The 15,344-nt window shown below is 44.3% G+C and overlaps 1 protein-coding gene across 1 annotated transcript; it reads left to right on the plus strand.

The window, feature by feature from the left end:
• The first annotated feature begins 278 nt into the window (after positions 1 to 278).
• sft2d2a (SFT2 domain containing 2a) lies at positions 279 to 14,944 on the plus strand. The gene is made up of 8 exons (XM_064952698.1): positions 279 to 530; positions 760 to 849; positions 9,979 to 10,064; positions 10,308 to 10,389; positions 10,545 to 10,580; positions 14,094 to 14,152; positions 14,268 to 14,297; positions 14,448 to 14,944. Exons 1-8 carry the CDS (start codon positions 465 to 467, stop codon positions 14,485 to 14,487), a joined length of 489 nt encoding a protein of 162 aa, XP_064808770.1. The 5' UTR covers positions 279 to 464; the 3' UTR covers positions 14,488 to 14,944.
• The last annotated feature ends 400 nt before the right edge of the window (positions 14,945 to 15,344 follow it).

Here is a 15,344-nt window from a genome sequence, read left to right on the forward strand (position 1 = left end):
ACGCATTTGTGCCTTAACCCCAATAGAGAAGTCAACTTTCCAAATGTGCTACAAAGACACTATTGGAATTGTCTTTCTGGGCTCGGCATCAGTTAAACTGCAGTACTGCAAGTCTCCTCTCGGTACATGGGATGGCGTGAAAACCGGAACCCTGGACCCTTGAAAGAATTCCTCAACTTCAAAACTTTTTTCTCTCCATGGCAAAGCGAGCTTAATTTTAACGCTGTACTCACTACTGGCCTCGTTTGCTGTGATTGAACGGTAAAGACACACCCAATAAACACCCGCATCAAACCACACCCCCAAGACAACTCACTGTTTGCGTGGCTTTCGCTCTTTGAAATATGCTATCGAAACTTATTGTTTCTGCTTCGTGATTAAAATCATCACACCGGGAAGCAACATAAATCAAACATCCGATCACCACTCCTGACTTACTGCGCTCAGCCAACGCGTTAAAAGTCATGGACAAACTTAAATCAGTTTTGAGCGGAACGGATGGACCTAATGAAAACGGCAACATCTTGCAGGTAAAAAAACGAATTGATCAAATGTACTATAAATTGATATTATAGACTCATACTTAAACATTTTATCCACTGTCATTATTATATAAACATAATAATTTGATTTCCCCAGTGTAAAATATGTGAAAGTAAACGAATCTAATTTAATGTAAGGTATATTCCTAAATCAATGCATCTTCTCTCTCATCATGTGAACCTGTGGATCCTCACTGAATGACTTGACTTGGTTCAGGCAGCGAATGAAGCATCTACTTTGGGTTGGGGTACACGAGTGAAGGGATTTATTATCTGTTTTGTGATTGGGGTCACCTGCTCAATCTTGGTAAGTGGATTTGAATATGTTGCTTTCCTATATACAATTATTGACAGTATTACAATGTGTGTTTGTGCTTATTTGCACACCACCCATTTCTGATCAGGAGACACCTGATCCAGAGAGATGTGGTGCTACAGGTTTATCCTGAGCTCAGGAATGTGCAACATCTCTTGTTTAATTGAGAGGCATTGTGTGCTCTTTTTTCCCCGTGAAACTGGTCTCCTACTTGTGTCTGCCCCACATGACTTAAAGGGATACTTTTGCTTTTGGCAACGAAGCCCTTTATCTACTTCCCCCCAGAGTCCGATGAACTCGTGGATACCATTTGTATCTCTCTGCATGCAGTTTGAAGGAAGTTGCTAACTAGTGTTAGCGCAATTGCTAACTAGTGTTAGCACAATTACTGTCAGTCTATGGGAACAGCTAGCATGCTAGTTGTTCCTGTAAACTTCCAGTCATTGTGCTTTCAGTTAACTTTGGCTCAGGAAGCTACCTCTAACCTTCTTCATACTGGACACAGCGACATACAAATGGTATCCACAAGTTCATCTGACTCTGGGGAAGTAGGTAAAGGGCTTTGTTGCCAAAATCCCTTTAAAGGAAATGGTTCACTTGCAGCTTGTTTTACTGGGTACACCTGACAAACTGGCATTAGTCACTCATTTATGGTCTGGCATGAAATCTGGCATGGTTCTATAGGAGTCCTGTAGGAACTTGTCATGTCATGGCCTTACAGCCCCCATGCATCATCACTGTATGTCTAGATACCTTACAGCCCCCATGCATCATCACTGTACGTCTAGATACCTTACAGCCCCCAATGCATCATCACTGTGCATCTAGATACCTTACAGCCCCCATGCATCATCACTGTACGTCTAGATACCTTACAGCCCCCAATGCATCATCACTGTGCGTCTAGATACCTTACAGCCCCCATGCATCATCACTGTACGTCTAGATACCTTACAGCCCCCTTGCATCATCACTGTACGTCTAGATACCTTACAGCCCCCAATGCATCATCACTGTACGTCTAGATACCTTTACAGCCCTCAATGCATCATCACTGTACGTCTAGATACCTTACAGCCCCCAATGCATCATCACTGTACGTCTAGATACCTTACAGCCCCCAATGCATCATCACTGTACGTCTAGATACCTTACAGCCCCCAATGCATCATCACTGTACGTCTAGATACCTTACAGCCCCCAATGCATCATCACTGTTACACGTCTAGATACCTTACAGCCCCCAATGCATCATCACTGTACGTCTAGATACCTTACAGCCCTCAATGCATCATCACTGTACGTCTAGATACCTTACAGCCCCCAATGCATCATCACTGTACGTCTAGATACCTTTACAGCCCTCAATGCATCATCACTGTACGTCTAGATACCTTACAGCCCCCAATGCATCATCACTGTACGTCTAGATACCTTTCAGCCCCCAATGCATCATCACTGTACGTCTAGATACCTTACAGCCCCCAATGCATCATCACTGTACGTCTAGATACCTTACAGCCCCCAATGCATCATCACTGTACGTCTAGATACCTTACAGCCCCCAATGCATCATCACTGTACGTCTAGATACCTTACAGCCCCCAATGCATCATCACTGTACGTCTAGATACCTTACAGCCCCCAATGCATCATCACTGTACGTCTAGATACCTTACAGCCCCCAATGCATCATCACTGTACGTCTAGATACCTTACAGCCCTCAATGCATCATCACTGTACGTCTAGATACCTTACAGCCCCCAATGCATCATCACTGTACGTCTAGATACCTTTACAGCCCTCAATGCATCATCACTGTACGTCTAGATACCTTACCGCCCCCAATGCATCATCACTGTACGTCTAGATACCTTACAGCCCCCAATGCATCATCACTGTGCGTCTAGATACCTTACAGCCCCCGTGCATCATCACTGTGCGTCTAGATACCTTACAGCCCCCAATGCATCATCACTGTACGTCTAGATACCTTACAGCCCCCAATGCATCATCACTGTACGTCTAGATACCTTACAGCCCCCATGCATCATCACTGTACGTCTAGATACCTTACAGCCCTCAATGCATCATCACTGTACGTCTAGATACCTTACAGCCCCCAATGCATCATCACTGTACGTCTAGATACCTTACAGCCCCCAATGCATCATCACTGTACGTCTAGATACCTTTACAGCCCTCAATGCATCATCACTGTACGTCTAGATACCTTACAGCCCCCAATGCATCATCACTGTACGTCTAGATACCTTACAGCCCCCAATGCATCATCACTGTGCGTCTAGATACCTTACAGCCCCCGTGCATCATCACTGTGCGTCTAGATACCTTACAGCCCTCGTGCATCATCACTGTACGTCTAGATACCTTACAGCCCCCGTGCATCATCACTGTACGTCTAGATACCTTACAGCCCCCGTGCATCATCACTGTACGTCTAGATACCTTACAGCCCCCGTGCATCATCACTGTACGTCTAGATACCTTACAGCCCCCGTGCATCATCACTGTACGTCTAGATACCTTACAGCCCCCGTGCATCATCACTGTACGTCTAGATACTTTACAGCCCCCAATGCATCATCACTGTACGTCTAGATACCTTACAGCCCTCAATGCATCATCACTGTGCATCTAGATACCTTACAGCCCCCAATGCATCAAATCAAATCAAATCAAATTTTATTTGTCACATACACATGGTTAGCAGATGTTAATGCGAGTGTAGCGAAATGCTTGTGCTTCTAGTTCCAACAATGCAGTAATAACCAACAAGTAATCTAACTAACAATTCCTAAACTACTGTCTTATACACAGTGTAAGGGGATAAAGAATATGTACATAAGGATATATGAATGAGTGATGGTACAGAGCAGCATAGGCAAGATACAGTAGATGGTATCGAGTACAGTATATACATATGAGATGAGTATGTAAACAAAGTGGCATAGTTAAAGTGGCTAGTGATACATGTATTACATAAGGACATGTATTACATAAGGATCATCACTGTGCGTCTAGATACCTTACAGCCCCCAATGCATCATCACTGTACATCTAGATACCTTACAGCCCTCAATGCATCATCACTGTGCATCTAGATACCTTACAGCCCCCAATGCATCATCACTGTACGTCTAGATACCTTACAGCCCCCAATGCATCATCACTGTACGTCTAGATACCTTACAGCCCCCAATGCATCATCACTGTACGTCTAGATACCTTACAGCCCCCAATGCATCATCACTGTACGTCTAGATACCTTACAGCCCCCATGCTTCATCACTGTACGTCTAGATACCTTACAGCCCCCATGCGTCATCACTGTACGTCTAGATACCTTACAGCCCCCAATGCATCATCACTGTACGTCTAGATACCTTACAGCCCCCAATGCATCATCACTGTACGTCTAGATACCTTACAGCCCCCATGCTTCATCACTGTACGTCTAGATACCTTACAGCCCCCAATGCATCATCACTGTACGTCTAGATACCTTACAGCCCCCAATGCATCATCACTGTACGTCTAGATACCTTACAGCCCCCAATGCATCATCACTGTACGTCTAGATACCTTACAGCCCCCATGCGTCATCACTGTACGTCTAGATACCTTACAGCCCCCATGCTTCATCACTGTGCGTCTAGATACCTTACAGCCCCCAATGCATCATCACTGTACGTCTAGATACCTTACAGCCCCCATGCTTCATCACTGTACGTCTAGATACCTTACAGCCCCCAATGCATCATCACTGTACGTCTAGATACCTTACAGCCCCCATGCTTCATCACTGTGCATCTAGATACCTTACAGCCCCCAATGCATCATCACTGTGCGTCTAGATACCTTACAGCCCCCAATGCATCATCACTGTACGTCTAGATACCTTACAGCCCCCAATGCATCATCACTGTACGTCTAGATACCTTACAGCCCCCAATGCATCATCACTGTGCGTCTAGATACCTTACAGCCCCCAATGCATCATCACTGTGCGTCTAGATACCTTACAGCCCCCAATGCATCATCACTGTACGTCTAGATACCTTACAGCCCCCAATGCATCATCACTGTACGTCTAGATACCTTACAGCCCCCAATGCATCATCACTGTACGTCTAGATAGCATCATACCTAGATACCTTACAGCCCCCAATGCATCATCACTGTACGTCTAGATACCTTACAGCCCCCAATGCATCATCACTGTGCGTCTAGATACCTTACAGCCCCCAATGCATCATCACTGTACGTCTAGATACCTTACAGCCCCCAATGCATCATCACTGTACGTCTAGATACCTTACAGCCCCCATGCGTCATCACTGTACGTCTAGATACCTTACAGCCCCCAATGCATCATCACTGTACGTCTAGATACCTTACAGCCCCCAATGCATCATCACTGTACGTCTAGATACCTTACAGCCCCCATGCGTCATCACTGTGCGTCTAGATAACTTACAGCCCCCGTGCATCATCACTGTGCGTCTAGATACCTTACAGCCCCCGTGCATCATCACTGTGCGTCTAGATACCTTACAGCCCTCGTGCATCATCACTGTACGTCTAGATACCTTACAGCCCCCGTGCATCATCACTGTACGTCTAGATACCTTACAGCCCCGTGCATCATCACTGTACGTCTAGATACCTTACAGCCCCGTGCATCATCACTGTACGTCTAGATACCTTACAGCCCCCGTGCATCATCACTGTACGTCTAGATACCTTACAGCCCCGTGCATCATCACTGTACGTCTAGATACCTTACAGCCCCGTGCATCATCACTGTACGTCTAGATACTTTACAGCCCCCAATGCATCATCACTGTACGTCTAGATACCTTACAGCCCTCAATGCATCATCACTGTGCATCTAGATACCTTACAGCCCCCAATGCATCAAATCAAATCAAATCAAATTTTATTTGTCACATACACATGGTTAGCAGATGTTAATGCGAGTGTAGCGAAATGCTTGTGCTTCTAGTTCCAACAATGCAGTAATAACCAACAAGTAATCTAACTAACAATTCCTAAACTACTGTCTTATACACAGTGTAAGGGGATAAAGAATATGTACATAAGGATATATGAATGAGTGATGGTACAGAGCAGCATAGGCAAGATACAGTAGATGGTATCGAGTACAGTATATACATATGAGATGAGTATGTAAACAAAGTGGCATAGTTAAAGTGGCTAGTGATACATGTATTACATAAGGACATGTATTACATAAGGATCATCACTGTGCGTCTAGATACCTTACAGCCCCCAATGCATCATCACTGTACATCTAGATACCTTACAGCCCTCAATGCATCATCACTGTGCATCTAGATACCTTACAGCCCCCAATGCATCATCACTGTACGTCTAGATACCTTACAGCCCCCAATGCATCATCACTGTACGTCTAGATACCTTACAGCCCCCAATGCATCATCACTGTACGTCTAGATACCTTACAGCCCCCAATGCATCATCACTGTACGTCTAGATACCTTACAGCCCTCAATGCATCATCACTGTACGTCTAGATACCTTACAGCCCCCAATGCATCATCACTGTACGTCTAGATACCTTACAGCCCCCAATGCATCATCACTGTACGTCTAGATACCTTACAGCCCCCATGCTTCATCACTGTACGTCTAGATACCTTACAGCCCCCATGCTTCATCACTGTACGTCTAGATACCTTACAGCCCCCAATGCATCATCACTGTACGTCTAGATACCTTACCGCCCCCAATGCATCATCACTGTACGTCTAGATACCTTACAGCCCCCAATGCATCATCACTGTACGTCTAGATACCTTACAGCCCCCAATGCATCATCACTGTACGTCTAGATACCTTACAGCCCCCATGCATCATCACTGTACGTCTAGATACCTTACAGCCCCCATGCTTCATCACTGTACGTCTAGATACCTTACAGCCCCCAATGCATCATCACTGTACGTCTAGATACCTTACAGCCCCCATGCATCATCACTGTATGTCTAGATACCTTACAGCCCCCATGCGTCATCACTGTATGTCTAGATACCTTACAGCCCCCAATGCATCATCACTGTATGTCTAGATACCTTACAGCCCCCAATGCATCATCACTGTATGTCTAGATACCTTACAGCCCCCAATGCATCATCACTGTATGTCTAGATACCTTACAGCCCCCAATGCATCATCACTGTATGTCTAGATACCTTACAGCCCCCATGCTTCATCACTGTGCGTCTAGATACCTTACAGCCCCCAATGCATCATCACTGTACGTCTAGATACCTTACAGCCCCCATGCTTCATCACTGTGCATCTAGATACCTTACAGCCCCCAATGCATCATCACTGTGCGTCTAGATACCTTACAGCCCCCAATGCATCATCACTGTACGTCTAGATACCTTACAGCCCCCAATGCATCATCACTGTACGTCTAGATACCTTACAGCCCCCAATGCATCATCACTGTACGTCTAGATACCTTACAGCCCCCATGCTTCATCACTGTACGTCTAGATACCTTACAGCCCCCAATGCATCATCACTGTACGTCTAGATACCTTACAGCCCCCATGCATCATCACTGTATGTCTAGATACCTTACAGCCCCCAATGCATCATCACTGTGCGTCTAGATACCTTACAGCCCCCCATGCATCATCACTGTATGTCTAGATACCTTACAGCCCCCATGCATCATCACTGTACGTCTAGATACCTTACAGCCCCCCATGCATCATCACTGTATGTCTAGATACCTTACAGCCCCCATGCATCATCACTGTATGTCTAGATACCTTACAGCCCCCATGCATCATCACTGTATGTCTAGATACCTTACAGCCCCCATGCATCATCACTGTACGTCTAGATACCTTACAGCCCCCATGCATCATCACTGTATGTCTAGATACCTTACAGCCCCCATGCATCATCACTGTATGTCTAGATACCTTACAGCCCCCATGCATCATCACTGTATGTCTAGATACCTTACAGCCCCCATGCATCATCACTGTATGTCTAGATACCTTACAGCCCCCATGCATCATCACTGTACGTCTAGATACCTTACAGCCCCCAATGCGTCATCACTGTACGTCTAGATACCTTACAGCCCCCATGCTTCATCACTGTACGTCTAGATACCTTACAGCCCCCATGCGTCATCACTGTGCGTCTAGATACCTTACAGCCCCCAATGCATCATCACTGTACGTCTAGATACCTTACAGCCCCCAATGCATCATCACTGTACGTCTAGATACCTTACAGCCCCCAATGCATCATCACTGTACGTCTAGATACCTTACAGCCCCCAATGCATCATCACTGTACGTCTAGATACCTTTACAGCCCTCAATGCATCATCACTGTACGTCTAGATACCTTACAGCCCCCAATGCATCATCACTGTACGTCTAGATACCTTACAGCCCCCAATGCATCATCACTGTACGTCTAGATACCTTACAGCCCCCATGCTTCATCACTGTACGTCTAGATACCTTACAGCCCCCATGCATCATCACTGTATGTCTAGATACCTTACAGCCCCCATGCATCATCACTGTATGTCTAGATACCTTACAGCCCCCATGCATCATCACTGTATGTCTAGATACCTTACAGCCCCCATGCATCATCACTGTACGTCTAGATACCTTACAGCCCCCAATGCGTCATCACTGTACGTCTAGATACCTTACAGCCCCCATGCTTCATCACTGTACGTCTAGATACCTTACAGCCCCCATGCGTCATCACTGTGCGTCTAGATACCTTACAGCCCCCAATGCATCATCACTGTACGTCTAGATACCTTACAGCCCCCAATGCATCATCACTGTACGTCTAGATACCTTACAGCCCCCAATGCATCATCACTGTACGTCTAGATACCTTACAGCCCCCAATGCATCATCACTGTACGTCTAGATACCTTTACAGCCCTCAATGCATCATCACTGTACGTCTAGATACCTTACAGCCCCCAATGCATCATCACTGTATGTCTAGATACCTTACAGCCCCCAATGCATCATCACTGTACGTCTAGATACCTTACAGCCCCCATGCTTCATCACTGTACGTCTAGATACCTTACAGCCCCCAATGCATCATCACTGTATGTCTAGATACCTTACAGCCCCCAATGCATCATCACTGTACGTCTAGATACCTTACAGCCCCCAATGCATCATCACTGTGCGTCTAGATACCTTACAGCCCCCATGCATCATCACTGTACGTCTAGATACCTTTACAGCCCCCAATGCATCATCACTGTACGTCTAGATACCTTACAGCCCCCAATGCATCATCACTGTACGTCTAGATACCTTACAGCCCCCATGCGTCATCACTGTACTACTAATAAATCACTGCTTATTTCATAAAAATAACTCAACATATTTTTTATCATTTCTTTCCCTGAGCTTCCTTTTGCCATTGAAATTCTCAATCTGGGCGTGTTGATACAAATGAAAATATATTTACATATTTACATACACAGCCCTGCTTGGCAGAATTATCTAGACCAGAGGTTTTCAACCCTAACCCTACGAGGTCCATGGCCTGCTGGTTTTCTGTTCTACCAGATAATGAATTCTACACACCTGGTGTCACAGGTCTAAATCAGTCCCTGATTAGAGGGGAACAATGAAAAATGCAGTGGAACTGGCTTCGAGGTCCAGCGTTGAGTTTGAAGGGTCTAGACTCTCTAGAGCTGACTCTGCGTACCCCTTCATAGTAGGAGGATGCATGTGCAAATTAAACATGACTGGTCATTGGTCAGAATAATCTGATCAGATTGTGATGTCATGCTCTGGGACAAAAACTCCATTCCACATGAACAGGCTGAAATTCCTTGCACTGTTTTCAAAATGCTCTTACATTTTAAAAGGGCATTTTCATAATTTTTGACATCATAGTGTTGAAATATCATTAAAAACAGCAGGAAATCACATTGTTGACTGCACTGACCCTTTAAAAATGGTTATATTAATGACATCTTCAGTTTTGAGGTTGAAACTGATAAATGATCTGTCTTGCCTCTACAGGGAGTCTGTATGCTCTTCATCCCCAAAGTAGGAATCCTCCTCTTCATCATCTTTTATACCTTTGGAAACATCTGTTCACTCTGCAGGTGAGATTCAGCAGAATGCCCTCAACACCTGACGACTCAGGACCTTTTCAGTATGGCATTTCCTTCATGACAAATATGATTCAGTTAACTGTCAATGCCCTGATATGTGATTCTGTCCTTAGAAACATGTCAACAATTTATAACAGAGGTTGATTGTGTCCTATGTGAGTGTTTCCTTAGCCGTCTCTAACTAAACCAAACCTGTCCTCAGCACCGTAGATAATAACAGTTCTGTCCTATCAGCACCATGTTCCTGATGGGACCAGTCAAACAGCTGAAGAGGATGTGTGACAAGACCAGAGCTCTGGCCACTACTATCATGTTGGTGAGTACCAGCTACTAATGTTAGGTTTAGAAAGGACTGCATTCCAATTGATGTCATTTTGTAGCACTATGTGAATATGAAAAGAATGAGAATCATGGAAAGAAACCAAAGGTAGATCAAGTTTGAATTAACTTATTTTCTGTTCTCTTTTCTAGACATGTCTTGTGTTGACTCTCTGTGCAGCCTTCTGGGTAAGCCTATATTTTGATGAATTTTTGATGTCTTCAGCAAGTTTTTATTTGGCTGTTCGTGTGTACAAAAAAATATTTGGCAGCCGAAGCCTACACCCGCTAGTTAGTGATTGGTCAACAGTACTACTCCTAGTAGGAGCAGGAACTATGGACAGGATTTCTTCGATTAAGTGTTTGTCATTCAATGAGAGATGACTAGTTTTAATGCACATTTTTTTTACTTCAGAAATACCTCGCAAAACATCTTAGCAAGACATCTAAATTAATGATTTCTTGATTAATCTTAGATTAATTCTGATTTATTTTGAGGAAGTGTTATGGCTATGTTGCTACAGTGGATCATGAGGGACAAACAACAGTAATATTGCCAGGTCTTTAGGGAGTATGTGAGCATAGACCTTCGCCTAGCTGAGTTGTACTAAAAGCAAATTGAACGTGTGCTGCTAGGAGCAAATTGAACATATACACTACATGGCCAAAAGTACCTGCTCGTCGAACATCTCATTCCAAAAAACATGGCCATTAATGTGGTGTTGATTCTTTCCCCCCCTTTGCTGCTATAACAGCCTCCACTCTTCTGGGAAGGCTTTCCAATAGATGTAGGAACATTGCTGCTTTAACAGCCTCCACTCTTCTGGGAAGGCTTTCCACTAGATGTTGGAACATTGCTGCTATAACAGCCTCCGCTCTTCTGGGAAGGCTTTCCACTAGATGTAGGAACATTGCTGCTATAACAGCCTCCGCTCTTCTGGGAAGGCTTTCCACTAGATGTTGGAACATTGCTGCTATAACAGCCTCCACTCTTCTGGGAAGGCTTTCCACTAGATGTTGGAACATTGCTGCTGTAACAGCCTCCACTCTTCTGGGAAGGCTTTCCACTAGATGTAGGAACATTGCTGCTATAACAGCCTCCACTCTTCTGGGAAGGCTTTCCACTAGATGTTGGAACATTGCTGCTATAACAGCCTCCACTCCTCTGGGAAGGCTTTCCACTAGATGTTGATGCTATAACAGCCTCCACTCTTCTGGGAACATGGCTGCTATAACAGCCTCCACTCTTCTGGGAAGGCTTTCCACTAGATGTTGGAACATTGCTGCTATAACAGCCTCCACTCTTCTGGGAAGGCTTTCCAATAGACGTTGAAACTCTGCTGCTATAACAGCCTCCACTCTTCTGGGAAGGCTTTCCAATAGACGTTGAAACTCTGCTGCTATAACAGCCTCCACTCTTCTGGGAAGGCTTTCCAATAGACGTTGAAACTCTGCTGCTATAACAGCCTCCACTCTTCTGGGAAGGCTTTCCAATAGACGTTGAAACTCTGCTGCTATAACAGCCTCCACTCTTCTGGGAAGGCTTTCCAATAGACGTTGAAACTCTGCTGCTATAACAGCCTCCACTCTTCTGGGAAGGCTTTCCAATAGACGTTGAAACTCTGCTGCAGGGACTTGCTTCCATTCAGGCACAAGAGCCTTAGTGACGTTATTATTATTTTTATTTGACCTTTATTTAACTAGGCAAGTCAGTTAAGAACAAATTCTTATTTTCAATGATGGCCTAGGAACAAACAGTGGGTTAACTACCTGTTCAGGGGCAGAACGACAGGCTACCCTGCCGCCCCAGGGCATTGATGTTGGGCGATTAGGCCAGGCTTGCAATCAGCATTCCAATTCATGCCAAAGGTGTTTGATGGTTGAGTTTAGGGCACTGTGCAGGCCAGTCAAGTTCTTCCACAGCGATCTCAACAAAATATTTCTGTATGGACCTTGCTTTGTGTACGGGGGCATTGTCATGCTGAAACAGGAAAGGGCCTTCCCCATGCTGTTGCTGTAAAGTTGGAAACACAGAATCGTCTAGAATGTCATTGTATGCTGTAGCGTTAAGATTTCCCTTCACTGGAACTAAGGGGCCTGAACCATTAAAAACAGCTCCAGACCATTATTCCTCCTCCACCAAACTTTACAGTTGTCACTATGCATTAGGGCAGGTAGTGTTCTCCTGGCATTTGCCAAACCGAGATTTGTCTGTCGGACTGCCTGATGGTGAAATGTGATTCATCACTCCAGAAAACGTGTTTCCACTGCTCCAGAGTCCAATGGTGGGGAGCTTTGCACCACTGCAGCCAACGCTTGGCATTGCGCATGGTGATCTTAGGCTTGTGTGCGGCTGCTCTGCCATGGAAACCCATTTCATGAAGCTCCAGACGAACAGTTATTCTGCTGACGTTGCTTCCAGAGGCAGTTTGGAACTCGGTAGTGAGTGTTGCACCTGTAGTCAAAGATCAGCTCCTTTGTCTTGATCATGTTGAGGGAGAGGTTGTTGTTCTGGCACCACACTGTCAGGTCTCTGACCTCTTCCCTATAGGCTGTCTCATCGTTGTTGGTGATCAGGCTTACCACCGTTGTTGTCGGAAACTTAATTTTGGAGTAGTTTGGCCATGCAGTCGTGGGTGAACAGAGTACAGCAGGAGACGACGCACCCCTGACGGGCCCCCATGTTGAGGATCAGTGTGCCAGATGTGTTGTTTCCTACCCCATACCACCTGAGGTTGTCCCGTCTGGACGTCCAGGATCCAGTTGCAGAAGGAGGTGTTTAGTCCCAGGGTCCTTAGCTTAGTGATGAGCTTTGAGGGCACTATGGGGTGGGAAAGGGCAGTGTTGAGTGCAATAGATTGCGTCATCTGTGGATCTGTTGGTGCAGTATGCAAATTGGAGTTTGAGTGGGTCTAGGGTTTCTGGGATTATGGTGTTTGTGAGCCATGACCAGCCTTTCAAAGCACTTCATGTCTACTGGCGTGAATGCTACGGGTTGGTAGTCATTTAGGCAGGTTGCCTTGGTGTTCTTGGGCACAGGGACTATGCATCTCGTTGAGTGCTGTCTTAGTGCCAGCATCTGTTTGTGGTGGTAAAATAGACAGCTACGAAAAATATAGATTTTATTTAACTAGGCAAGTCAGTTAAAGAACAAATTCTTATTTTCAATGACGGCCTAGGAACAGTGGGTTAACTGCCTGTTCAGGGGCAGAATGACAGATTTGTACCTTGCCAGCTCGGGGATTTGAACTTGCAACCTTCCGGTTACTAGTCCAACACTCTAACCACTAGGCTACCCTGCTGCCCCATGATAAACTATCTTGGTAAATAGTGTGGTCTCCAGCTTCATATGAGATACTCTACCTCAGGAGAGCAAAACCTTGAGTCTTTAATATTAGATTTTGTTTTATTAGATCACCAGCTGTTATTGACAAATCGACACATCCACTAATTTGAAGGGATGTCTACATACTTGTGTATATATAGTGTATGTTCTGATAGGAGCAAACTGAACATACAGTGCATTTGGAAAGCATTCAGACCCCTTTTTCCACATTTTGTGTTACAGCCTTATTCTAAAATTAATAAAATAAAATCCCCTCAATCTACACACAATACCCCATATGATAAATTTGATGATGATACATTTGGTTTATTAACTGTGTTTTATATTCGGTGATTATTAACTGTGTTTTTTTCTAGTGGGTGAACTTTGGTCTCGCTTTGTTGTTTTGCATTTTGCAAGTCCTAGCATTTGCCTGGTGAGTTAGTTTTTGTTCCTATTATAATATGTGTTTTATATCTATGATAACAGTTTCAGGCTTTGATGGATGTGGAATGTGTTTAATGGAATGATCTGTCTTCTCTTCTCTGCAGGTATGGCTTGTCATATATCCCTTTTATCAGGTTTGTTATCTTATCTTTCATGAAGATCATTTTCTGTTTTAAAGACTACAGTTTTGGGTCTATGTTGGAATGATCAGAACTGAACAGATATGTATTTTGACATTATACAGTACAGTATACCTGGTTGTTCCCTTGTTGTTTTTACCCCAGAGATGCCATCCTGAAGATTATTACGATGTGTGTAAAGTGAAGACCCCAGACTGGCCTGTCAGCTTGAAGGAACAACTGTGCCTCGGTTACGAAGGATATCTTTCTGGTCTGAGCTTCATGGATATATGTTTGAAACTGAACGTTGTATTGTCCATAACTTTGACACGCTGCTTGAGAAGGGGCCAACCAACTCCTTACAGTAAAATTGTACTACCTTTAACATTTTTTAAATGGAAGGGTATAATGGTATTTTTTTATCCTTTGTATTTCCACTATTAGGGAAGTATTGTGCTTTGGGTTTATTTAGATGTTTTGACAATTTCTAGTGGAAACATTTGTCTTTTTTACTATGTATATCTGTTTACTACTGTGGGGGAAATTGTTGGTGATGAGAAGTAAGAACATGTAATTATTTGATCCAATTGTTGAATTGTTTTTCATAAGGTCTCTGCATATGTTGTAAATATGTGAATGTATTATAAAGGTTTATAAATTAAGGACTTTATTCATTGCTAAATGGTTGTGATTCAGAAACCTTGATGTTTTTATTTATTCTTAGTATCTCCAGAGGTGGGTATACTTCAGCATAATGCTTTCCCATATCAAGCCAAAAACAGTAGAGGGAAGTCTACAAGGAAAGATGTTAGAAACACATTCACCACACCTAGGAAAGATGTTTTCCTAATGGAATGAAACCTGCTAGGGAACCACATTAGGGATGGAAGAGGAAGCGAGACATCCCACTCCCAAATGTTTCTGTTTGAATAGGCTGGCTAGCTGAGAATGTCACAAACGATGCGCATGCTTCAATGACAAGGAAGTTGTGTGCTGTGGTTTTGGATGGCCAGATAGCAACAATGACAAGAAACTGTCGCGGGGAATCGTAAGTGGCTATTT

The sequence above is a fragment of the Oncorhynchus masou genome, chromosome 31 (genome assembly GCF_036934945.1).
Source record: "Oncorhynchus masou masou isolate Uvic2021 chromosome 31, UVic_Omas_1.1, whole genome shotgun sequence".
Taxonomy (NCBI): domain Eukaryota; kingdom Metazoa; phylum Chordata; class Actinopteri; order Salmoniformes; family Salmonidae; genus Oncorhynchus; species Oncorhynchus masou.

Coding starts and splice junctions, on each gene's coding strand:
- sft2d2a (XM_064952698.1), top strand. CDS start 465: ATGGACAAACTTAAATCAGTTTTGAGCGGAACGGATGGACCTAATGAA. Junction 14,153..14,267: donor CAAGTCCTAGCATTTGCCTG/GTGAGTTAGTTT, acceptor TCTTCTCTGCAG/GTATGGCTTGTCATATATCC. Junction 14,298..14,447: donor TCATATATCCCTTTTATCAG/GTTTGTTATCTT, acceptor TTTTTACCCCAG/AGATGCCATCCTGAAGATTA.